Raw genomic sequence first — 27,183 nt, 5'->3', positions numbered from 1 at the left:
AAAGACTGTTGCTGAGCGCCAAAGGTGCTCTCAACAGAGCCCTTTTGTGAATATCTGGATAATGCGGAGGTAGATGGTTCAGAAAGAAATCCCTCCTTTTCTTACTGAAGAAGGTCGTACAACCGGCCGAAATGTTTGCCTGATAGGCCAGTCCCATTGACACCGAAGTGATGAGGTTGTCGAACAAAACCGGGTCCGAGGGAGAATAACCGTCCTGTTTAAGGAACCCCATTAAACCAGATAACATCCACATCGAATGGGATAGAGCCTCCGACTGAGTACGAAAAGTGTCTTCCAAAATACCAGCTTCTCTCGCCGTGACAGAAACCAAACGATTCGAAGAAGGGACCCTAGATAGAAGAGCTTCCACTGATTCATTAAGAGGGACCCTAACACCCGCAGAAGGGTTACCCGCAACCTTGTAAAAACCCTTACGAGAAGGAAGCAAGGTGGAATCCTGCCTACCCGACCCAATTAATGCCGCTAACCTACCGTCCGCCTCCCTCAATGCCTGCTCGACACGGCCAAACCAAACTAGATTCTTTGGTGCATGAGCCACCACTGGTTTTGTCGCAAACAGTGACTCAAACATCGCCTGATTAGGTTGAAAATGTTTTTCCGGAGCCTTGGACTGTGGGTAAAGAGCATGAATGAAGTCCACCATTCGCTTGTATTCGTTCTCGTTCGCTGAAGGAGAACAGGCTTCCGGTACCGGATCCTCTTCCTCGCAAGAGAAATCCTTATCAGAAAGATCCGACTGAGTCGAGACAGGAACAGAGACAGGCTGACCCCTAGAAAACGCTGGATCAGTTAACCCGGAACACGAAATACCTGAGTGCGCAAGACGAACACCTGAGGAATCAGCCGCAATGTTGCGGGCACCCAAGAAGGGTTGCGCAAAACCCGCACTCTCCAACAACGGTGGAGCTACGCTTGAGCCAGACACACCTGGGCGAACCACGCCCACCTCAGAAAACGGAGAAGCCGCAATACTCGCCAACCCCGAACTAGGCTGAATAACAGAAGCATGCGGATGAGGAATCGCAGCAGCAGACACTCCGCAATTTGCGGAAGAAGAACAAGGTGGGAAAAACTCCTGCTGACCCCAACCGCAACCCGAACCTACAAAAACCGTCCTAACCGGAGGAACAGAGACACCTGTTGGAAAGGTAGAGAAGGGAGGTACAGTAGGAGGGAAGAGAGAAGAAGCCACACTCGGGGTAACCACCGGAGACCCTGCCGATGACGTCATACATGTAGAGAACGCACCAGACGGGCCGGAGCTCACAGGAGTTTCGCATGGGAAACTGCGAGGTGCCGAACCCGAAGCGATTGTGGATGATAGGTTACCAGTAAACCTAGCTACCGGAGTGATTGTTGAGACTACCGGAGCCGAAACATTGAATACGGGAACAGTCGCACTGCCAGATGCCGCAGCAACTAGCTCCGGAGGATGAGAAGTCATATGATTTGTGGAGATTGTCCCGAAGGCAAGTCCGTTAATGGTAGAGAGCTCGGATGAGCGAGAGAAGAGAAAAAGCCATAGAAGATTTTGAAACCATAGGGGAAGAGATGTCTGTGGATACAGAAGAGGCCATAGATTTTAAGGAAAGAAAATACACCGAATCTGTTCCCCCCTGATAATCCTGTAAAGCATCATTTGTGAATTCAGGTAGATTTTTCAAAACATGCTCAAAAATGTTGGAAAACCCAATATTAAAACAATTTCTGACCAAAGATCTGTAGCCTTTGGAGAGTCCCATCAGATCAGCATTATACTCTGCAATGTTCAGCAATTGATCTATTGAATTGGACTCTGAAAGGGACGAAGGCTTGTCCCGAGGGGGAAACAGAAACTTAGAAGAAGAAGAGAAGGGATACTTTCCAACCTATCCACACCAGAAGAGCTAGGAACCAAAAGTTGAATCATCCTCTACCGATTTCGCAACCTTTTGTTGCAGAGAGCCTACTGCGGGAAAAAGAACCGCTGTTGGATCCAACAAGGGAGCCGCAACCTTAATGACACCTGACTCCGACTGACCTTCAACCTATCTTCCTGATTTTTCTCTACTACCGTCCTATCTCTAACTGTCTGCGTCAATCCTAAATTAGATTTTACCTTAGGACTTATGTTACCAGGGTGAAAGGGGAAATTTGCTGCTGACACTGCCTGCTCCACGCCGGGGGCCGGTAGATCCTACCTTTGAGGTTTGCGGTTCTCCATGACCCCGCCACCCGTTAGGGCTGGTTCTGGAACAGGCAGGGGAGCTGAAAAAGAGCGATTAGGTTCTGTGTCCCTATTAACTTTTTCCTGATCTTTTATCTCTGTTAGTTTTATCTGAAAACAAACTAGACATGCTGGCTGACAATTTGTCTTTAATTTCCTAAATAATGACTCTAAAGCCTCTTTGTCAAAACCCTGAGTCTCTTACGTTTACTCTTAGAACTAATGATTTCCTAACTTGAGATAATCTTCCATGACCATGGCTCGTCACATTGCAAACGTTACATTGTACCTTCCTGCAATTTATGCACAACGAATGTCTGTCGTTTTTAAGGGTACTCATCCTTTTCTTTGCACGAACGATGGGCTGCAGTTTCATCCAGCGGTGCACGAACGATGGGCGAGTTTCTCCAGCGTTCACGGCAGAAGCAAGGAGTTGTCCAAGGGTGGTGTCTTATCCATTTTATCCATTTCAAAATCCAAGCCAGGCCAAGTCAAAACGGGAGAGAAGGTCCAAAAATCCAGAGAAAGAACAATCCAGGAGAGAAGGGGGCGATCAAAACCAGTCCAAGTCGTTATCCAATCCAAAAAACGAAAAATAAGGGGATCGGGCTTATAACCAAAAATTCGCCTGATTTAGGACAAGTCCTAGCAGCACGGCGAACAAAAAGCAATTGGGGTTCTCGGCCATACACAGCCAGGACTTGCAGCAGCGTTGCCAACGGTACGCTAGGTAACTCATTTGTTAGGATTTTCCTGTAAGCGTTGGTAACGCTGACAGTTAATTACCCACTTAGTGGGTAATGAGTTGGGGATATAGTTCGGGCTGGTAGGTAACCAGGGCTAATTCAGGTGTTCAGGGAGTGTATTGCAATATAGAGCACTGACAAATGAATCTGATCCAAAGTGACCACAGAAAGTAATTACTTCTTGATCTTTTTGCCGGTCTGTTTGTCAACAATATGGCAGACTGCGCATGCGCGATAATCACTTCTTCTAGCAGGTTTTGACAATGGAAAACTGGGTACAGCTTCGCTGAAGATAAGCAAAAGTGCCCTCTTATCTCTGAGTCCATTATATATTCCATCATGTGTTATAATGGGTTCTAGGTATTTTGACTCCTAGAACTTTGACCCTGGTAATTTCACTCGTGGTATTTTGACTCCCAGCAAACTGAAATCCGGTTTTGTTAACACCCGGCAATCTGACACCCAAAATAAACAAATAGCCTATTTAGGAAGCATTTTTTTTAAATAGCCAAGGGCTATCACCTTATTTAGGAAATGGAAATGACATAATTTGATTGTTTCGTAAGTTGAAGGCTCAGTTTACATATTAATTTTTTGAAGTATTTAAGTAACATTTAGCAGTTGCATCTGAGCTCCTGTCAGTACAAAGACATTTTTTATAACCATGTCTCATAACATTCAGAGCACCTGCAGTGGAATGAAACTCGTAGATTACTTAAATTACATTTACAAAAGGCAGAAAACGAACGCTGGTGGATCAAAATCTTTCATATTCACAACTGACCCCTGATCCCCTTTATCTGCTGAGATGTACTTTAAGTAATCTACGAGTTTCTTTCCACTGCAGGTGCTCTGAATGGTACGAGACATGGTTATAAAAAATGCCTTTATACCAACAGGAGCTCGGATGCAACTGCTAAATGTTACTTAAATACTTCAAAAAATTAATATGCAAACTGAGTCTTCATCTTACAAAGCAATCAAACTATGTCATTTCCATTTCCTAAATAAGGTGATTGCCCCTGGCTATTTTAAAAAAAAATGCTTCCTAAATAAGCTATTTATTTTGGGTGTCAAATTACCGGGTGTTAACGAAACCGGATTTCAGTTTGCTGGGAGTCAAAATACCAGGAGTGAAATTACCGGAGTCAAACAGTTGGACTGTGGAACAGCCTCCCAGAGGATGTCGTGAGTTGGAACTTCAGCAGTTCAAGCAAAAATGCAATGCCTTACTACCTTAATACTGTTCTTCTTGCATTTTAATACATTTTTATCTATTCATTCCTTAATTTTTTCTCTTTTAATATGGGGGACCTCTTCTTTCTGGGTTTACTTCCCCTTACTCTTTCTAATGAGCACCATATTCTTTGGAAGCTAGAATAGGGTTCATCTGAGTAATAATAATAATAATAATAATACAATTTAGGCCTAAGGACAAGTGCTGGGACCTATGAAGTCATTCAGCAATGAAAGGGAAATTGAGAATACAGGAGGTTTTAAAGGTGTAGCAAGAGGAAAACCTCAGAGTTGAGCTATGCAGCAATTGTTTGGAGGAGTGAAAAGTAAGGTGGAAGAAAGAGAATATAAATGGGGATACAGTAAAAGGAATGGAAGGGGTTACAGCTAGGGGAGAAAAGGAAGCTGCAAAGAACCTGGGCCTATGGAATGTCTACAATTTACCGTGTGAGGTGCACTTACGGCACTAGCCTACAGCTCCCACAAGGATGTGGGCTAGTAAGCACCAACAATGATGGTTAGTAATGCATCAAGCACATGGAAACAGGTGGAAAAAATCTACGGTTCAATTAGCCTACCCTATTCAGCAAGGAATTAGTTATAGGCTATCATCCTACCCAATAAACAGAAACACTAGACAATAGGGTAATCCTACAGGGTAATTCTAAGCCGTAGTTCAGCAGTGAGCTAGACTATGGCAATTAACATTTTCCCATGTTATTTGGTAGATCTAAGCCAGCATTCTGCGACGAGCCCCCCACCCCCCTCCATAGCTAGTACGGCAAAATTGTAACCAGTAAACACCCTTAGATCTATCCCGTCGTGTAGTCTTCAAAGGTCAATTACAGTTTAGTTACAGCCGGCCGACAAAATATTACGGTACTTTAAATTCTTGTAAAGCAAGTAAAATAACATGGGAAAACAGCAACTGCCATAGTCTAGCTCACCACGCAACTATGGCTTAGAATCACCTCCTACAGTTTTGGGGTCCAAATTCAGTGATCCCTTGTGTGTGCCTGATGACATTTTTTTTTTTCCCTACTTTGAATTTCTTATTTCAACAGATCTGCAAACGGAAGTATATTTGCTAAAAAAAAATGCAGTTTATCTACTTCCACAAGCAGAGATTGTAAGGGAATAAAGCTCTGCACTTCACGCAATTAGTGGAGTGTGCCCGCAACTTTGTGGAGTTGAGTATATCTTAGTTTAACCAGACCACTGAGCTGATTAACAGCTCTCCTAGGGTTGGCCTGAAGGATTAGACTTATTTTACGTGGCTAAGAACCAACTGGTTACCTAGCAACGGGACCTACAGCTTATTGTGGAATCCGAACCACATTATACCAAGAAATGAATTTTTATCACCAGAAATAAATTCCTCTAATTCTTCACTGGCCGGCTGGAGAATCGAATGCGGGTCTAGCAGAGTGCTAAGCAGGTTCGATTACAGTCGACTGCCTAATGAGGAACTAACTTTGTGGAGTGAACGCTTAGGAACCAGGTAGGAACCTGGCACAGGCTCTTGCTCCTCAGCAGCCACTTTTTGATAAATCTTAAAAAATGAGCAGTTTCTCTGCTTACAGAAGCAGGGAGTTAGGATTTTCTCAAAATTCTATGGGTCCGTATCCCCCTAAGACATGTTTTTGCTTACTTCTATTTCCCCTTTATTCCTTTTGTTTTTTACAATCTCTGCTTCTGTAAGCAGACAAACAGCTTTATTTTTTTTTTATAGTTTTCCATGATTCAATAAATATCTGGGTAATTCTAAGTATTAGCTCCGTGCCTGTTTTTACTTTGGAAACTGATTTTTTCTACACTTTTAGGGCTTCTGATACTGGCGGTCCATTTGTTTGTTGTCGGCCAAATGGAATGTCTCTTCACCGTGTTTAGTACTGGCCCAGGGGTTACCAATGCGTTAACAAGTTATTGCACTTGCCGGACGGGATATGAACCGTTCCGAATAGACATACGCGTGCTCTGTCTTGTGAAGATCGCGTATGGAAACCCTTTGTTGGATGGACTTCAGGGGTTAATTACAGGTTAATTACATTCGTGTGACATAAATTGAAGGTAAATCCATAATTAGCAACCATAGAACTGTAAAAAAAAAGTCAAGTTAGAAGGAAATCGCCGCCGCGGAGCTACTACTTATATCTATCAGTATTTGATAAATCATGTGTGCTGATCTTAACTTTACGTAACAACATACCTCGTTAAATTTAGGCCTAGCGTACAACATAGGCCTAGGGCAATCAAGCTAGGTAGTCTATGCAATGGTTAGCCTTTACCACTAAACCTTAAAACAAACCAGACGTCGTGAAAATGTCCGTAAATATTACCATAACTTACGCACACAAGTGCTTACGTACACCGACTGCCTCAGCCTAGTAACATAGGCCTAGGCCTAAGACAGACGTCTCCTTTGACCTACAACTCGGCAACTCCAGACGTTGCTGAGGCAGAACCCCCATATTATTAACGTCTATTAATTTAAATTATACGGAAATGCAAGTAACTAAAGACTGGAAAGTGGCGTACCTTCAGGGCGACGTTACTAGGTGGTCTCTCCATTTTCACAGACAAATTTTAGCTCACCCGCCTTATGCTCACTCAAACACAGTACGTGAATACACGCCACAGGATTCGCTCGTTTATTGATAATGAAACGTCCTTGTAATGCTTCTCGCATACTGAGTTGTCATTCACAAAATGCCGTAAGTTACATTGACAGAATCTTTAAATGTATAAATTGTATTTCGTGTGCCAAAGTTATATCTTCAAATAAACTGAAGTAAACGTATATTACCTAAGTAATAGGTACCGGCTGATTTGTTTAAGTATTCCACGCCACACGCTCCGCAGAAGCCAAGAAGCATTGCGATTGTATCACTTTAAATTGCATGAAATATAAACTTTGTTTTATATTATCATATAACTGAAAAGGAATAAAACATAAATGCATGACTTTATTCGTAAATATTTGTGTGCGTAATACGCCACATGACGATAAAATAATTAAACATGAAATACCTGTTATCGAGCCAACCAGCACGATTACAGGGAGCAAAATGTGACACGATTTTTGGTTGAATAATTTTGTGAAAACAAAATATATTCATGATGATATGCACATGAAAAAAGTGTGTACGAGAATAGTGCACGGATTAAACAAAAATACTGGACACGGCTATGATATTTATCTTTGGTAGTGTAAAGAGCACAGCGGATGCTGAATTTGGTGAGTAAAAAAAAAAGTCTGATAAATGATTATGAAATCTTACATCGGCAGTAAAGACCTTCAACATTTGTTAAGTAGATCTGAAATTTTAGGAAGTTATTTACGTTTGATTTTATTAATGCATATAAAGAGAGAATAGAAGAATGTGGTAAAAAATAACGCAAACCGTAATAGGCTATGTAGAAAACACTGCAAAAGGAAGCAGAACTTAGAAGATAAAATGAGTAAACAAAACGAGGAGGTATTAGATTAGAAAACAAGCACTGTATGTGGTACAAATGTATGCATTGTACCTGAAAGAGAAGAAAAGAAGAAAAATACTTTAACACACACACACACAGAGAGAGAGAGAGAGAGAGAGAGAGAGAGAGAGAGAGAGAGAGAGAGAGAGAGAGAGAGAGAGAGAGAGAGAAGGGGGGAGGGGGAAGAAAGGAATGACACAATTTTACAACGTGCCATTGTTTATAATAGTGGTACAATTAAGAGGACGAAATAATTTAGATTGGTGGCAGGGTCTATTTATAAACTCAGACGGTGCAACAGTGCCGAGAGACTTGAAGGAATTATAAAAATAGGAACCTCAAGCAACCCGAAGAATGTCCAAATATGGGAAAGCCTGAAAAATGGAAGGACTTCAACAAAAACGAACTGGAATAATAAGATATATGAAAATTAGGCCTGGGGAAATATTTGAAGAAAAGGGGCAAAGCAATGACGTGCTAGAAGGATGTTGCGCAAAGAGAGAAAACTGAACAGGGCAGAAATAGTGAGAAATGGGCTGGACGGTTAGACTAAGATACTAAGTCCAGAAAAAAAAACTGGTACCAAATCAATATATATCCAAGATACGAACTCATCCTGCATGTGCGAGAGGGGAAGAACTATTGATGACACATGATGCGTGTGACGGAAAGCCAACAACGGGTTGATAAGATAAGCGATAGTCAAAACGATCCTAGCGCGACCATGAGTGATTTTGGACATGGTAGGAAACATTTATGATATAATAATAATAATAATAATAATAATAATAATAATAATAATAATAATAATCTCTCCTTAAACCGAAAAAATAACTATGCGGCCTTCTAAAGTTATCTGTCACCTTTAAGTTGTCTATCTCCTCTGCCAACTGGACTCCATCGTCGCTCCTCTCTTGTTATTTCCCTCAAGCTCCAAGCTCTGGCATTCTCTTTAATCTTTTCCCTGACTCCTATTTACAACATTACATCCCCCAGTCATGAGGAGAGTCTATTGCTTCCTTTACTATGAAACCCGGCACCTTTATTTTCCTTCTTACTTTCCATTCTGCATTTCGGGTTTGGGTTACACTTGGTTGCTAGGCGCACTGGCTTCTGCAATAAAAAAAAGAATTAAATTTAAAAATTAGTACCAAAATACTGTATAAAACATTAGTACCAAAATACTGTATACAGTATGAGCTTAAGGAAACTTACTATATATATATATATATATATATATATATATATATATATATATATATATATATATATATATATATATATATATATATATATATATATATATATATATATATATATATATATATATATTAATGACCACGAGGAGTCTAAACCCATTTAATACATACAATTGAGGTTGATCTTCAGATAAGGGACAGCTCTCCTGGATTACCCCAGATACTGAACTAAGAAGAGTCTATGAGGTAACAAGACCTTGGCTCTGATGAGATCTGGGATACAATCTAGAAGAGAAAAATGCCCAAATTGTAAGTCGACAAATTTCAGGAAGGAGAAAAATAATGCAAAATAGATACTGAATTTCAACAAAGATCAGGAAGAGATAGGAGTGAATATTTTTTATATTTTATATTCTAATACCTATCATAGTGTATATATATATATATATATATATATATATATATATATATATATATATATTTAAATCAGTGTTTGTGTGTTGTCTCCCTAGTCCAATGGTTAACAGCTCATTTCCCTAGCGAACTACCCGGAATCAATTTCTGCGAGACGGGTGGTGTGTGGGACCAGGGTGGGGACGGGGGCCCCAGTTCTGGTTTAGGTCCATAACCGTCCATTTCCTAAAAAGTTCATTGACCATCTGTTGACCTTAAAAGCGAATTATGATTGCGGCAGGTTACAGTCAAAGGCCAAGGAGAGTTAAGTGATCAACCAAAAAGACTTGCTTAGCACCGGAATGTTATTGCCCCGTGGAACCAGCCCTTCTAAGGGGTAACGGCATACTGTGTGTGTGTGTGTGTGTGTGCGTATGTGTGTTGTGTGTGTGTGTGTGTGTGCGTGTGTATGTGTGTGATGCGTAGACCATTTACGATCGCGCGATAATCTTGAAAAAAGTAAAACGCTGCCAGTGCGTAGACTAATATCTGGCAACCTTTAGCCACTTGAATGGCCCAGGAAGGCTGACTTGATAGAGCTTCGGGGTAAGTAGAGCCTGTAAGAGTTCTCAGTTCACGCTTAAAGCCATGACCACACGTGTTTGAATAGTGCTTCTCCTCCCAAGTTAAATGCATACAACCTTTACAGTCTTTACAGGTATTTTTCATATATACTTTAGTTATTTTTACCGTTAACGCGTCGATTTTCACCAAGTATTTTCTGCAAGAAGTGGAGCCGTCCTGGCATTCCAACGTTAAAATGATCACGTTAAATGTTATCGTGTGTCGACATGCTTTTAGCATTGCTTATTTGAATGTAAATGAGAACTGCCAGATGAGTTTTATGGCAAAGACAGACACGTCTGTGTGTGTGTGTGTACTCAGTCTAGTAAAGTCCCGTTGTTCATTTAGAGTAGGTTGAGTCTCAAAAATCTCACTGGCAGAATGCAGCCAGAGGAGAGTCTACACTAGGATCCAGAGAAGTTCAACACCAAGGTCTACACTCTACACATCCACCTCGTCAGTGTATCTCGAAAGTTAACTCTATCACGTACACTAGCTCAGTCGAGTCTCAGTGAGTAAACTGACTTCGGGAACAGACAGTGTCCTAGAATATTGATAATCCCCTGCTCTTAACAAAGATATAATACGAACATTCAGGATAAAGATATATGTTTGAAAATTATTTTAGGCGTTTTATGCATACGGTGGAAGACAGTAGAAAACAGTGACCTTTCTATTTCTCCCACGTAGTGACGGGTAATTTCCTGGCAAATACAACTTTTAGATGAATTGGAAATAATTTCATGAAACTCATGGAGGATAGTGTGTTTATAAGTAGGTGAGTTCGTATAAAACATTTATAAGTTCAAATGTTAAACTGAAGTCAAAGAAGCAAAGGTTAAAAATAAAATTTACTGAAAATAGCACGGCAAGGTAATATTTCTATGGAGAATGATTTTGGAAAATTACAACTACAAACATTATTGTTATTGATATTTGTGTAATGTACCCTCAGGTAGAAGGACATACGGGGAATTTTACCTTCTTAGAGAAATTGCAATCGGCGCTTTTCCAGGTTTCATTTTGATCAATTGTCAACTACATTTTACCTGAAAAATTCAGCTGTTTATTTTTTTTCTTTGCACGAAAGCATTTATTAAATTTACATAAGTAAAGTACCCATTAAGTAAAAAATATGCTCGTTGCACTTTATTACATGGTTCATAAAGTATTCTGATTTCCAAAGAATATTGAAAGATACACAGGCGCCAATAGTGGAATCGTTCTCACTCTGTTTTAATGCGACGTCGAACGAGCACGTCTTCTGGAAACCTATTGGCACTTTCCCGCCAAAATTTTCACAGACTAGACGACGTCTGTTTCAAAATCAGAAGCTGCGAACATTCATGAATATGTGAAATCACCTGAGCATGAATGCATGATTATAATAGTTTCATTAATTCTTTCTGCGTCAAGCAATTGTTGGCCACAAGATAACTTTAAGATAACGAAAACGTTCTCGTGCGAGGTCACCATTAATATACAACGAAATGATAAACGCCAGTTTCCCCCGGAATAATAAATGCTTTCGTACACAGAAAAAAATAAACAGCTGAATTTTGCAGGTACAATATAGTTGACAATTGATCAAAATGAAACCTCCTGATCTATGCAGGTACAACAATTGAAAAAATGGAACTATTGTATTTCTGTAGACAATAGATAGTTCTAGCTTAATATATTAAAACATTTGATTTTGCAGGTACAACACAACTGAAGGCTGGAAAAAATGGACACCTTACTAGAATACAGCACTGCCCTAAAATTTTTGGAGAGGATTGGGATCGCGGATGCAAAGGAGCTCATAAAAAACGATCCTTTGTCGTTCCTCACAACCCTTATCGAAAGATACCAGGAGCATCTTCCGTTTCAGGTGAGAGGAAAAGTTGATTGTTATGCATTTAGGCTTCACACAGTGGGAAACTGTTGTTAAGGATTTCTGTAGAATTAACTAAATTTTTCTTCTTTTTGCTATGTTTTCCTTTTTTCCACTCAAGGTGGAAGTTCTCTTAACTAATGCTTTATTGAATGTTTCCACTCTACTGAAGAAGTATAATAATTAAAAGCCTTTCTTACACATTTTGGTACTTTTGTCCAAGCCTTTTCTAGGGGCAAAAAAAGTGTATGTAATCTTAACGTATAGTAACAACTTCTGGATAATCACATACCATTATAACTTTTGAGAACACTATATTCGCTACAGACTTACACACTGTATTTGCGCATCGCCAGCCAATTCCAAAGGCTTCTTCATTACTCCAAATCACCCGAATTTCTGAGAGAACAAAGCATGATTGCATTTTCCAAAACCACTTGCCTTTACTTTACCACTAAATATATCAGTTTCTTCCCACGTGACAGTGTTTGAACATTCTGGCCCAGACGCAGACGGAAAAACATGTACCAACACTGGAGGAAGTGGTGGAAGCCGGTCTCAGCTTAGAAGGGGGACTGTGCCTAACGCTAAACACCTTCATGTGCATCATCCTTCGCACGTTGGGGTTCAAAGCGGATGTCCTCGATGGTATGGCGTAATTCATTCCCCCTCTTTTTTTCCCCAAGAACATTGTTCGTCTACAGTTACACGTTCCTCAGCAGCGGGGGTATGGGGGAGGGGTTACTATTAACTTCTTTTTTGTCTTGTTCTGATCCTCCAGGTTTTAGGTTCTTGCTATGTTCTCGCAGTCGAATAAATATATAGAAAAACAAACTGATTTATTCCCAAACTCTAATCAGGAGTTCTTTATTTCATATCCCCTTCTTAACGAAATTTAACTAAAATCCATCAAGAAATCGTCAATCAAACATATATATACACAAAGATTGTGTTTGACATTTTCCGTGTTGTTTTCACGTTTTAGATAATTATAAAATAACAGTCACCTCATTGATTATTAAAAACCAGAGAAGGGTGCATATAAAGAAGACGTGATAGCCCTTACATGAATGATACAAAATAACTTTCTTTTTCTTCACAGATTATTAACATACATGAATCCATTTCAGGGTCCTACAGCACTTACGGCGATACACACACTCACGTCGTTGTCCTACTCAAAGATTTACGGTAAGCAGGTGTTAATTGTATGTGTGTTTGAGTGTGTGTGTGTGTGTGTGTGTGTGAGAGAGAGAGAGAGAGAGAGAGAAGGTTGCCTTGTTAGTTATTTTGAAAACTCGAAAACTTCTGAAAATGAATTTTGAATACAGTCAAGTTGGACTTTCTCTTCATACGAACATTTACAGTACTCCTACCTTACAGTCAAGGGGGTAAGCTTGCACAATAGGTTGAGAGAGAGAGAGAGAGAGAGAGAGAGAGAGAGAGAGAGAGAGAGAGAGAGAGAGAGAGAGAGAGAGAGAGAGAGAGAGCGCGCAATAGCAAAATGCTGCTTTACATATCTCGAAAAACTTACGGTCAACATCCAAACATTCTTTCCCGTCCCTTGCCGTGCTCAAGACGTACTCAAGACAACTTCATCGTCGACGTGGGAAGTGGCTACCCGTTCGAAGCCCCGATACCCCTGAGCGACATGCCCTGTACTCGGCACTGTGCAGGACAGGAGTACAGATATGAACGGCACGAAGACAGCATTTGGCGATTGCATCGACCTAGAGATGACCTGGCCGCCGAAGGAGAAGTTGTAGGTGCACCAGATTTAAAGATCTCCCTCTACCTCCTTATTTTCATTCGACTTTTATTCACCAGTTTTAAACAAACACTTGATTATTCTTCTCTGACAATCAGGTGTTGGTCCTGTAATGCGTCTTCATAATATCCAATAGAACCCAAATGGAAACTAGACAAAATGCACCATTGTCTGAATGCACCAGACCGAATGCACCATTAGCCTAGACCTAATGCACCACCAGCCTGGTCTAAATTCACCAACCACTTAGTCTGAATGCACCATTTTGTAAATAGTTTGAATGCACCACACTGCATAAAAATGCTCTTGTTGTCTGGTCGATTCTGATATCATCAAATTTTTTCATTCTTACAAAGGTTAAATCTCAAAGTTTTTAGCTTGTTAAAAATAGTTATTAAGTAATTTAAAGAATAGAGATTCTTATTTCTTTACTAAAGCTTTTATATCATTCATCCTTTTTATCGTACTTGATATCAATATTTATTTTATTTTATTTACTCCAGCTAATCTGTAGGATATGAATTTTTCTGGCAGAAGTCTTAAAGTGTCTTGTTGGTTTTGTAATATTCTATTTTTATTCAGAAACGGTTAGGCTTGCAGTTTAAATTAAGAGGTAGCTACCTAGCAAGGTAGTAAAGTTTTAAACTTCTCCTTCATAGCATAATGTGTTTGTTGGTTTTGTAATATTCTATTTCTATTCAGACTTTTCAAAATGATTCACTTTATCAAAGAAATAATCCTGCAAAGTGAATATATATATATATATATATATATATATATATATATATATATATATATATATATATATATATATATATATATATATATATATATATATATATAGTTACCCAAAGAACAGGTGTTAAGTGAATTAAGTGTGCATTGGGACCATAAGGACTGGTGCATTTTAACTGGCTAGTTTTAATTTTCATCTCATGGCATAATGTATTTGTTAGTTTTGTAATATTCTTACTGTATTCAGACTTTGTAAATGATTCACTATATCAAGGAAAATAATCCTGCAAAGTGAATGTACTGTAGATACCTACATAGTTCCCCAAAGAGCAAGAGTTATGTGAATCAAGTTAGTGCACTGGGACCACAAGAAAAGATGCACTTTAATAAGGAAGTGGTGCACTGGGACCAGATACTTGGTGCTTTCGGACTAGTGTTGGTGCATTGAGGTAATGGTGCATTTAGTCCATAAACCCTGCAAATTACGTCTTCCAGACCCAGCTCGTTCATATTTTTATAATGATTTAAAATTATAAATCAAAACTAAATGACACTTAAATGGCAATGATCTGTGATATGTCATACTCTAGAGCAGCGATGCCTTGAGAGTACGTATGCCTGTACTTATTAGTTTGATGTATCTCTCTCAACAGCCTATCATGCACGGCGAATGGCGCAAGATGTTCCACTGCGGCTTAGTTCCGGTGACTTTTGACTATTTTCAACCTTTTATGGAAAATATTTACATCAGCGATTCCTCGTCCGATTTTCATTCGACGATCAGAGCCGTTCGCTTCCCGCTAGCAAAAGACAAAAGACAGGAGCGAATGATGGTGGCTTTCAAGGACCAGAGTTTGCTAGTCGGTCCGATGGACGCCGCCCAGAAAACGCAAATCAAAGAAGAGGATTTGGCTGACAAGATCAAAGAAAATTTTCCGACCATTCCGGCGCAAACGGTTGATCTCGCAGTTCGGAATTGGATTGGGATGAGGAAGGCAGCAAAGTAAAAAAAAAAAAAAAAAAAATATATATATATATATATATATATATATATATATATATATATATATATATATATATATATATATATATATATATATGTATGTATGTATGTATGTATGTATGTATATATATATATATATATATATATATATATATATATATATATATTTATATATATATATATATATATATATATATATATATATATATATATATATATATATATATATATATATATATATATATATATATATTATGTGAGAAACGTTTGGCCGGAGTTTTCCTGTGGTCATTATTTTCGTATGAAAGGTGAAAAGTGACGGCATATATATTTTTTATACTGCTGAAACTCGTAGCACACATTCTAGGGGCCTAATGTAAGCGGCAATAGATCGAAACGAGGCATACTTTACCAGTGTTTAATTATACGACCCACGCCCAAGTGATGGCTCGCCCATCGGTTAGAGGTAGTTTCATTACGTTACTAGAAATATGCGTAAGTGGTTGATATTATGGTGAGGTATATTTTTTCGCCTACATTATTATTATTACAAGTATATTGCTCATATCAAAATGAAAGCAATATTTAAATTGTTTTGCTATATGCATAGGAATAATTAATATAGAAAGTTGTTTTCTTGTTTAGTAAGATATTTTCATCAGATTTTCATGAAGTATGACATGAAGGTGCTGACTCAGTAAAACTTCAAGTGGCGTTCTTTGTGCCATCCATCAACGCTTAGCTAAACAAAAAATGACGTAGACTTGGAACCGTACTAAGAAAAAATAACAATAAATAGATTCTACAGATTTTTCTACATCATTCTCCGTGGAAATTTCAAATTTCTGTTGTATTCAGGAGCAATGATCTTGGATTTGATCGGACCACTGCAGTCTCGAAACGTATAGTTTAACTGTCACGGAAATCCGATTATAGTCTAATTCATTTATGACATATAGTTTCTGTGAAAACTGGGCTCATTTGCTTCTAAAGTAAATAATCGTGATAAAATTAGTTTGGAGTTACCGAAACCATTTCAAAAATTCTAAAATGTTTTAAACAGGTAATGATTAAGTAAACAGAAACTTCAGAAAGATACAGTGAAACACTGCTCCGTTGACGCCACAATGTAATGTTGTTATGCTGTTCATGCTCTCAATAGGTAATGATTACGCTAAAAGAAACTTCAGAAAAATAAAGTGAGACAGCTCTGCTGAAGCTACGTAATTCCAGCAACAAAACTATCTGCACTCAGTCATTCACAGCGCTCACGTCAAGGATAAACTGATTAAACAGGGTTCGTTTCAAGGCTAAACTATTATGTAGTCTTTACCATTAAAATTTATAACAATCATTGTCAAGCAATCAAAAGCGCAAATTATTGACATGACTTACAAATTTCTTAATCAATTACCATCATTTCCCTTTCATTAAGCTACTGTACTTTGAGGATTTTGCGACTTAAAAAGCTAAACAAGAAAAAGTGACCTGGCAACTCTACGAGCAAGCTTGGCGCTCTTATATTGTAATTGACATTAAAATTAAAAGGAGAAAATCTTCCAAAATGTCCCTCATTCTGGCAGTTTACATTTACACTTCGGAGCTTCCAGTATCCGCATTTTAAAGGAAAGTCGGCGCGAAAACTGAGACAAATGTTTCAACCTAGGCCTTGCATGGCAGCTATGAAAACACACAGCGTTGCTGTGAAGTTGAGCCTGGTTTTGTCAGTCTAGGCTTTAAATTTCTTGATAACAGTGCGTTTCACAAGTAGCTTTGGTGATATGCCGTTCTGAAGGCCACAGAATAATTTTGTGAGAAAAATAAGAGTTGTAACTGCCAAGCATTCGTCCATCTCTTCCCTCGGACTGACGGTAAAATGCTCGGTAGTGTATTTTTATAATAATCAAATTTCGTCCATCTAGCAAGGGACTGAGTACTCATCCGTGTTTGCATGTCTGGTTCTTGTCTTTCCTCATACACCTCAAAACCACTGATGAACTCTCTCTCTCTCGCGCGCGCGTAGAATAAGGATAAGTAATGCATAATGTATAAAAATATTCTCTCTCTCTCTCTCTCTCTCTCTCTCTCTCTCTCTCTCTCTCTCTCTCTCTCTCTCTCTCTTGCAGAAAAAATATAAATATTGTACTTATAGAATAAAAATCTGAAAATTATACAAAACAAATAAACACGTGTTACATATGTAAAAAAAAAATATCAGGAACAATTGCTGAAAATGATCCTCATCTTGCCCGCTGGTTTGTGCAATCTTTTTTTTTCTTTTTACGTTTGCGTACGTCCTCAATAAGCGAAATACTTAAGTTTGGATGACGTTTATATATAAGTCATCGGTAAGATATGAACATAGACGAACATCGGTGGCGAAACCGAGCTTAGCGCATGCTCACACAGCCATGACACCGCTTTAATCAAAGTACGCAATTCTATTTTGCCACCAACATAGACTGTTCGATGTTGAATTGACAAGACTTAAAAACAACGAGAAAGAATGTGGTATAAAACTGCATTAAAACATTCAATAATCGGTATCATAGTGCACCATGACAAGACTTAAAAACAGTGGGAGAGAGCTTGGTGAATACATTCAGTATTCGGTGTCACGCTGCTCCATGGCGAGTCATTACGAAAGGCATCAAAAACGAAGACTCATGCTGACAACGCAAGGCGCAAAAGTTGCTCATAGTAGTTATTTCCTTTCTGTTTAATGTGGTTGATGATTTATTTGTTTATTCATTTATTTAATCCGTTTTCTTGTTCAATTTTCTCGACTGATCACCTGAATTGATATAAAAACAAATGGTGTTAAGACTACCACAATAAATTCGTATAATTTGTAACGAAAAAAATTTATACAAATGTTTCCATATATAATACTGTACCTAAAAATGTTCCAATACCTAGGAACCATGCAATTACATAAAAAAAGGTAAATTTTAAAATTAAAATTAAGATTCTCGGTAACTTCTCCAGTTAGAATCATAGACATACAGTATATGAACAGAAAGCCGTGGCACACTGAAAAACCACATAATTCTCTAATTCTGGCACACTGAAAAACCACATAATTCTCTAATTCTCTATTTATTTATTTTTTTATCTCTTTGCCCCGTGTTTCAAGTTTTCATAGATTTCGAGTATTATGTTCTGAGGAAGCTTGCCTTGAATAATAACAATAATAATAATAAGAAGAAGAAGCTGCATCAAAATGGCCTACAGAATATCTCCCTGAAGGAAACTTAGGTGCAGTTAAGGAAGTCACAACGATAAAATATATTTCCTTAGATTTGTGTTACATCAGGTATTATTATTATTATTATTATTATTATTATTATTATTATTATTATTATTATTATTATTATTATTATTCAAAATGTTGCACATCCCCTTGAAACAAGACCATACACCAACGATAGCTCCAATGTCACAAATTGAGATGTGAGAAAAACACGAAACATGGTATTGTTATACTGCTAAAGGACTGACTGTAAAAAGTTTATATTTCTATTTTCGTAACATTAAATTCAGCGTACTTTACTTTACTGAACGATGATTCGAGCAAAATCTTCCAGCTTACTTTTCAAATCCTACAGTATAATCAGTCGTAATGTCTTTTTTTTTTTTTTTACTTAATTTTCGATTTTTTACCACTTGAGAGTTCAGTTCAAACTTATGCCCCTCTAATCAAACGAATATATTAGTCTTCATGGAAAATTCCTTGTTAATTAATATACAAACATATGCGTATTAATATGATTCTCATTTCACACTTCTGACACAAATGAAATACTTTGGCCTTCCCTTAAAAAAATTCGATATGAATGGATAAAAGTCAAACCTTATGCTGCATAGAAAGAAATACTGATCCTAAAAAACGTTTACAACTTAATTTCTCCCAATAAGAAAAGCACAAAACTATGATTGGTCACCGTTGCAAAAGGTCACCATTCAACACTTCCTCACTAGCCTGTCAGTTCACACGCTAACCAATCCTTCATAGTTTTAAGGCTGCATTTTATAATCAACTTAAGATAAGAAAGGGTCATCCACTCAATGCCAGCTCAAATCCCAGGTAAAAGAGCATATTGGCCAGGTGCAAGCAGAAATGGATCACTATAAGACTCAAAAGCAAACGGAGCAAGAATAAATATGGCATTTAATCCTGTGTATAAGAAGACACTGTGCAAGTTGGTGTAGTTTCATCAGCGTAGGCCAGATTTTTTCAATTTTTTTTTTATAAATAATCCATTTGCTCTGTTCACTAATATCAACTGAATTTGTATTTACATACACTAACATCTACCTACCTTAATGACACCGCTGTATTTACAGGGATCCAGCTCACAGGAGTAAACATGGAACAACTTCTTGATTACAGCACTGCCATCGAATTTCTGGAGAGGATTGGCTTGGCAGATCCAGAGAAACTGCTAAAAGAGAACCCCTTATCATTTCTTGAAAGTTTCGTTAGGGGATACCAAGAACACATGCCCTTTCAGGTGAAATGTTTTTACAGTTTCTTACTGATTTTTACAAAATCTTTCATTAGACAAATAATATATTAGCATACCCTGTACTGTCTTTGAAAGACAATTACTACTGCCTTGCTCTAGAGAGCTGGCTTATTAGTACTAATCTGTAATGTTTTTGAGGGAGAAACTTTAATATTGTTCTGCACTGTCTCTGGAATGTAACTCATTATTACTGCATCTGTGAGGGGCAATAAGTATGCTATAATTTGCTTTTGATCTGACCTCATGGTACTACCCAGTAATTATAATCAGCTAAGACAACATAACAGTCTGCTGAAGCAACGGAAGACAATGTCATTTCTGCTGGCAATGACCACCTTAAGTACGCGTGTATATATATATATATATATATATATATATATATATATATATATATATATATATATATATATATATATATATATATATATATATATATATATATATATATATATATATGTGTGTGTGTGTGTGTGTGTGTGTGTGTGTGTGTGTGTGTGTGTGTGTGTGTGTGTGTGTGTGTGTGTGTGTGTGTGAATTTAATATAATACTGGAAGAGGTTAATTTTTGGGGGGACATTTCAATACCTAGCTGTATTTTAAATACTGTTACCTAAGTAAAAGTCTGTTGATCAGAACATACCTTTTACATCAGTGTGTGAGCATCCTGGCCCAGTCGACAGAAGAGAAGCACGTGCCTACGTTGCAGGAGGTGGTGGAAGCCGGCCTCAGTCTAGAAGGAGGACTCTGCTTAACTCTGAACACGTTCGCTTGCATCTTGCTCCGAGTCCTTCGGTTTAAAGCAGAGTTAGTCGATGGTGAGCATAATCCCAGCATAACTTTTTCTTACCTCTGATGCCCACACAGTCTTGAAAAGACTGGTCTGCTGCTCCCTTTAGGATTAGTCTGCAACTATTTTTTCTTCTATTCTTCAAGCCTGAACAAGATAAGAGCATCAGGTTAGCTGAAACTCTGGTCTTACCGTGAAGTAATTTGTTAGTCTCAGTATGTCAGATTACTTTTCATCATATTACGTCTGTCAACAATTATATACCATTCCTGTATGTGCGTCTCCATAATCTGTATTCTTGTGGTACTTTTCAATCTTGCCAGAGCTTCTTTTCCAGGCTTCAGGAGTTCACCTGAAGGAAACATTCAAGACACCCTTGCAAGCGTGCGATGTTATGCAAGGTTTAGTTGAACTCAGTGCGAGCTCAACTGCAGGGAGCTGAAAAGAAAATGACAATGGAATCATGGACTCCAGAATTCTAGATAGTTTATTATTATTATTATTATTATTATTATTATTATTATTATTATTATTATTATTATTATTATTATTATTATTATTATTATTATTATTATTTGATTTGTAATTCCTCTTACAGTATCATCATGAAGTTACACTTCGCTGCTTCCACATAAAAATGTTCAGTGTGTTGAAAGGTGAAAGAAAAACAACTAAGGTGAATGACAAAATAATAATTAAATATAATTATGTATATATGTATACGGGTATACAGTATATATATATATATATATATATATATATATATATATATATATATATATATAATTCTGTGTGGTAATGGGTCACAGAAATACCCGAAACCCACCAGAGAAAAACAGAGAGCACTTAATATTAAGCAAACATTGACGAAAATATTGCAAGAGGGAGACTGGTATTTTACCACTAACACCGTAAGAAGTTATAGAGGAATAGAGAACAGGCGAGCAAGGAGATTTGGTTAAATACTCGAGTCTTATTGCCATCTTTTGTAACATATGTCCAAAAGCTGCTGTAAGTTTTAATCCGGATTTTACGATGAAATTAGAGCGTTACTTAGAATGCTCTAAGCTGCCGCTTTTCTGGCGAGTAGCAGCAGAGTAGCTATATCGGTAGCGTTCCTCGGTTCAAAATAATGAGCCAAGATACCTTTTCTGCATTTCATAATAAAACAACCTCTAGTTTTCATTTAATGTATCGTTATTTCCCAACATTCAGTCTAAAATATAATGTAAGTACAGATACACTGAAAATCCGTCGTAACGCCAATGTACAGCATCAAATCAACCAGCCTTGGACGACCCTCTAACCGCAGTGGAAGTGGCAAGTGGATGTTTTTATATTCGAAGCTAATTTTTTTTCTTCTTCATGGCAGGGTGCTACAGTGCTCTCGGAAACACCCACAACCACGTGCTTATTCTGGTCAAAGATCTCAGGTAAACCATTCAGTCTTGTATTATGTCGTTATTTAATCAACAATCTACCTTAGTCACGATTTCTGTAAAACACACAATACAGATGTATCTGTATTTGAGAACTGAAGAGGTAGCCAGTTTTGCAAGGTCGTTTGATAAGTGCTTTACTCTATTATTGTAACAAATACTTCTCTGCACATTTTTGGGGGTGACATTGCTGGCCAATGGCCAATTTGTGACCGGTCAACCTTAATTTACTACGTGCAATGGGAGTTAACAAAATATACCTAAACTTTTGCTGTTATTGCAACCATCCTGACCACTAAACCTAAATTTCCGACCGCAGATTGCTGATTCAGAAAAACTCACGTATCAGTTAGCGTGCATGGACATTGTCTTAGAAAACAATAGTCTAAATTTTCATAATATTTTCACACATCTAGAAACAATAACGAAATATCCTTACAAAAAAACTCTAGCCTACCTTGTATTATTTTTCACTTAATTATTTCTTAGGTTATAAACAAAATATGATTCACCTAGTGCCGTCTCCTAAATTCACAATGAGCAGCTGCTGTCAGAATTCATCATCAGAAATGTGAATGAATAATTCCATATCATCTTGAGAGGTTATGTCAGTCCTACTGAAGAAAGAAGGGCGAGAATGTGCCAGATCTGTTTCCATACAGCTTTAAGTTGGATGAGATGACAGCAATTATTTTGCACAGTAGGCCTAAAGACATTGCCACATTCTCTATGATATCTAAGCACATGGCCACCAACTTTACACTAAGTAAACTTCACCTCCGTTAAGGTGGTGTCACTCATGCCTCAGCAGGTTGAAATTAGCCACCAATTTTGGCAAACAGTGCAATGCTTGACAAGATAAATATATCAGAAAACTATCTGTATACCATCTGGCAAAGGTATATTCTATCCAAATGGTATCTGGTTCACGTTACGACATCTTCTTGGTCAAAGTAAGTGCTTAGAAATGCAACAAACACTTGTTTTATTCTCACACAGGCACGATGGCGACGATTACATCATCGACGTTGGTAACGGGTTTCCATTTGAAGATCCAATAGCTGTGAACGAACTTCCCGGTGCTCGACATTGCGCTGGACTGGAATATAAATACCAGTGGCAGGACGACGTCGGTGGTTTCATTCTCAGGCTGCACCGAGTGGGTGACGACGTCCCAGAATGGGAAAATGTAATTATTTCATTTATCATTTTTGTCATGCTTTTAATGAGACAGAAATATAAAACTGTACAGAACATTGCACTGCATTGTATAACTGCTGTTAATCTCCATGCGTTAGCCGTTCATTTTAGATTAAACTAGCCTTATGCTGACACGGGCTCTTGCTCTAGGGCAGCCTGTAAGACGTTTGGTCCTTAAAAATATTGGCCGTAGGAATTTTTCCGAAATTATATGGTTTTATGTGTACAAAAACGCAGTCCACTATTATATTCCATCTTTGCTTCCTTCATATAGTCTTTCAAGGCACTTGTACTGCAGGTACTCATATTTAATAATTTTCTGGTCATAATAATCACCATGCGAAGTAATTGCACTGCTTCCTATACATGCATCATCAATAATCCTCTGGCATTAAAATATTACATCAGTGTATTGCTTACGAGGAGACTGGTGTTGCATCACAGATGAAGAGAAAAACAGAACTTTCTACTTTTCTACTATCTTCTCATCCATTATGCACCGAGTACACATTATTCGAATTTGGACGAATGCCTAGTACAAAATGCACTATCTCAAATGGAGCAACTATTAGGAGAAACTGATTAACAGGCTGAACATATTTAAAAAAAACTGTAGCCCTACAGTATTTCCGTGCTTGGAGAGTTACATTACGCAGTGTTACGAACGTCCTCTAAATTAAGCTTACATTTTTTTTTATTGTAATAAAACTACAAACTTTTATGCTGACAACAACGATATTTCTGGCAGGCTGTTATGCGTGAGGGATGGCGCCAGGTCTTCCATTTTAATTTAAAACCAGTCACATTTGATTACTTCCATCCTTACATGGAAGGAATCTATGTGGAGGAAGGTGGGTCAGATTTTCACACAACGCTACGAGCAGTTCGTTTTCCGTCGTCAGGAAAGAATGAGAGAACGATGTTGGCTTTCAAGAACCAGTCTTTCCTTACTGGTCCAATGGACAAAGCACAAAAGACACGGATTGGCTATGAGGAACTGTCCTGCAAGATAAAAGAGAACTTCCCAACTATTCCTCAGTCTAAAATTGACTTAGGGGTCAAAAACTGGTTAAAAATCACAGAAGTAAAGAGCACTTAGACCACTTACGAAGCATTGAACAAGACCTACAACCTGCAGAGACCATGCTAAATGAGCAAGTATAAAAAAAACCAGCAAGAGACAAGGAACTCCACGAAATGAAATGCAGTCTGATAAACTAACGATATATAATATAAAAAAAATGTATCATTCCTAACAGCAAAAATATTCAGACTCCAATAAATAATGCAGCTTTTCTATACCTCTCACATACAACCTTCTAAGCATAAGGTAAAAAAATAAATAATGGGTGAGTGGAACCATCAACGACTATAATGGTTAAATAACGTTTTTCTTATTGTTTAAGCTTTCCTTTATGATGTTATTTCAGCCCATTGCTGTCTGACAAACCAACTCAAGTGTAATTTTGAAAACTTAATCTTTTTCTACCTTGAGTAGACACTTCATTCAAGGCCAAGACAGTAGGGTGGTTGGATTCCCACACCGGAAGACACTAGTTTGATTCTTATGACATACCTCTGTATGTACCTCATGGCTACAATTTTATTAACTTACTTTTTTCTACAAGTCAGATGTGTTAGCCCCACACTACACCCTCGTACGTTTCCACTTGGGACTGGTAGGAATGTAATTTATAAGGTACCTACTACAGTACTTATCACACACTAGTCTCCTGCAGATTTCACGTCAGCAGCAATTATCATTAATTGAGACTGCTTTCCAGTTTATGAGATTGCACCTTACTCCTCAGTTCCAACTCTAATTCTAATTTTTGGTGATCCGAATGGAGATTAGCTACCTTGTCATACCAGGGCAAGAAATGCTTAAAATATAATTTTCCCATTTTACCTTAAGTGCTCATCGGATATAATTTCTCGAGAAAAGTCCTGACTGCAAACGTCTACTGGTAGATAGAATTTCCAGTATTGGTTCTCTAGGCAAAAGGACAAACTCTCATTTTAAATTCTAACACTAATGAGCTAAAGATCCTATCTAAGACTGGCTAGAATACTCACGTTAGGACACTCTTCAGTTATTGCCTACTTGGGCCTGAACTACTCTGATCAGTCTGGGATATTTTTTTTTTACTCCACAAGTACACGAAACCTTGAAGCTAATATTTTCCAAGTGGAACACTGTACAATCTGAATAAATTAGCTCAGTGGTCTGGAAAATACTTAACAATAATGATATACACTTTCCAAGCTTCTAAGAAACCCAGCTATCGAGTGATACTTCCCTTTCCTTTCAGTTTCCTACCCGAACCTACGCTCACTCTCCCACTTAAAGGTGGATCTTGTGCTTCGTATAATCTCAACACTAATAAAGCTTTGGTTGCAAATACGAATCTTCCCTTAAGAACATCTTATTTAATATCGATATATTTTCTACCTTTGTTTTAGGACTCACTTCTTTCAAGTACCTTAGTTCTTGCCCGATTTCCAATCTTGTGATTTAAATGCCAAGCATACAATAATCTGGATCTTTTTTGATGTATAAAAGTTGCCCTGGCACTGGAACTAATTGGTTATTCAGTACCAGATACTGCTATAATCAAGTAACATTACTGGTCCAGTGCCTTTGTAATCTTGTCAAACGTCCTAAAAAGGCCAACAATTTTAGCAAAATGCTTCCATAGTCACTGAATTCTGTAGTAAACAACTACATGTATTTCTTTGCCGAACTCTATTTTTACATACTGTATATCCTACAAAGCTTTGTATTTCTTCTACAAACCTCCGCCAAATTTTGCTGCTACACATTTTTCTTACTTTCATTTTTCAAGAACTATAAACTTACCCATTTTTTAAAGCTTCACCTACACAATTTGTCTGAAAAATGTACCATGGCCATAACTGAATTGAATAGGCAAAGACACAAGAGTAGGAAACTGATGATGCCCAAAAAATCTAAAAACCAATGTTAAAAGGAAGAAAGATGATCCTAAGCAAACAGGTACCCTTAAGGGATGAATAACATAGTGAATTGGCTGTCTTGTCACGTTCCTCGACTCAAAGAACTCGCCAAATTGAATTTTTTCTTGAACCATTACTAGTGAAAACGGGAGAAGGTAGGGTCAAGATTCAAGTAGTGTGATGGTAGTAAGATTATTAAGTCAAGCTGCAACTACAACTGGAAAAGCAGAAAGTTACAACCGTATAAGTCCCAATAAGCCCAGGAATGTACAGAAAAGAAAACTGAGAACACTCTTGTGTAAGAAGAGGAAAAACGAGTAAAATAAGGCGGAAGTTTCCTAAGAATGTATGAAACTTAGGCCATAAAGCCGGTTGCTGCGGCCAGGAAGGCAGACCAGCATCATTAAGTGTGCAGTGGGACTCGACAACCAACGAACCAGTCCTCAAATAATTCAAACTCTACCAATTACATCACAGGATTAGGAAGATCATTTCACAGTTGTATCACGACAGGCATGAATCTTCTAGAAAACTGTACATTGAACCTTACAGAGCAAACGACATAGAAATAACTGCAAATGCTGCACTACAAAGTGAATGGTATACTCTGGGAAGATCCAGATTCAAGGGATTAACAGATTTATGAGAGCTCATACAGGTACCATAGACCAGTTATGCTATTGGGCTAAAGTTTTAGAACAGGGACCAATGGAAGAAAATTAAAGGTCCGAGGATGAACATTTCAAAAACTTAAAGCATTACTATAAAGCTTTTTCTACTATTGCTAAAACCGAATGTATCCTAAGGAGCGATTTTTCATTAAAGCATGACAGCTAAATTTCAAAGGAGTTTCATGTAGCTATATTGGGGGGGGGAGGAATCGCCTTACCTAGCCTAGGGAATATTTTAATTTAATTCTTCGTTAATAGTGCGAACAATATTCTACAAAATCGCTCATTGAACGTA

At 37.9% G+C, this 27,183-nt stretch overlaps 2 protein-coding genes across 5 annotated transcripts in view; one reads left to right on the top strand and one right to left on the bottom strand.

Annotated features, from left to right (window-relative positions):
• Window positions 1-6,904, bottom strand: part of LOC136842706 (c-Myc-binding protein-like) — a 60,979-nt gene extending 54,075 nt beyond the window's left edge. The window contains exon 1 of the mRNA XM_067110400.1: window positions 6,748-6,904. Within this exon, the coding sequence (XP_066966501.1) occupies window positions 6,748-6,780 (33 nt within the window). The 5' untranslated portion in view covers window positions 6,781-6,904. The remainder of the gene's footprint in view (window positions 1-6,747) is intronic.
• On the top strand, window positions 6,827-24,536 carry LOC136842705 (uncharacterized). Of its 4 annotated transcripts, none has more exons than XM_067110398.1 (8): window positions 6,827-6,923; window positions 11,608-11,778; window positions 12,912-12,972; window positions 19,635-19,801; window positions 20,468-20,630; window positions 21,975-22,035; window positions 23,041-23,230; window positions 23,990-24,536. In XM_067110398.1, the coding sequence occupies exons 2-8, from the start codon at window positions 11,635-11,637 to the stop codon at window positions 24,338-24,340; spliced, it is 1,137 nt and encodes a 378-aa protein (XP_066966499.1). In that variant the 5' UTR covers window positions 6,827-6,923; window positions 11,608-11,634; the 3' UTR covers window positions 24,341-24,536. The 4 variants fall into 4 exon arrangements, 3 of the variants coding, with proteins under 3 accessions (XP_066966499.1, XP_066966497.1, XP_066966500.1); XR_010854308.1 differs by lacking the exons at window positions 6,827-6,923; window positions 21,975-22,035; window positions 23,041-23,230; window positions 23,990-24,536 and adding exons at window positions 9,885-9,999; window positions 12,267-12,429; window positions 13,360-13,543; window positions 14,938-15,287 and having other exon boundaries at window positions 20,468-20,603; XM_067110396.1 differs by lacking the exon at window positions 6,827-6,923 and adding an exon at window positions 9,885-9,999.
• Window positions 24,537-27,183: the final 2,647 nt, after the last annotated feature.

This window comes from Macrobrachium rosenbergii, chromosome 10 (assembly GCF_040412425.1).
Source record: "Macrobrachium rosenbergii isolate ZJJX-2024 chromosome 10, ASM4041242v1, whole genome shotgun sequence".
Lineage (NCBI taxonomy): Eukaryota > Metazoa > Arthropoda > Malacostraca > Decapoda > Palaemonidae > Macrobrachium > Macrobrachium rosenbergii.
The sequence above is the reverse complement of the archived record's forward strand: the minus strand, read 5'-3'. Positions and strand labels throughout refer to the sequence as shown.

Coding starts and splice junctions, on each gene's coding strand:
- LOC136842705 (XM_067110398.1), top strand. CDS start 11,635: ATGGACACCTTACTAGAATACAGCACTGCCCTAAAATTTTTGGAGAGG. Junction 11,779..12,911: donor AGGAGCATCTTCCGTTTCAG/GTGAGAGGAAAA, acceptor AATCCATTTCAG/GGTCCTACAGCACTTACGGC. Junction 12,973..19,634: donor GTCCTACTCAAAGATTTACG/GTAAGCAGGTGT, acceptor CTGTATTTACAG/GGATCCAGCTCACAGGAGTA.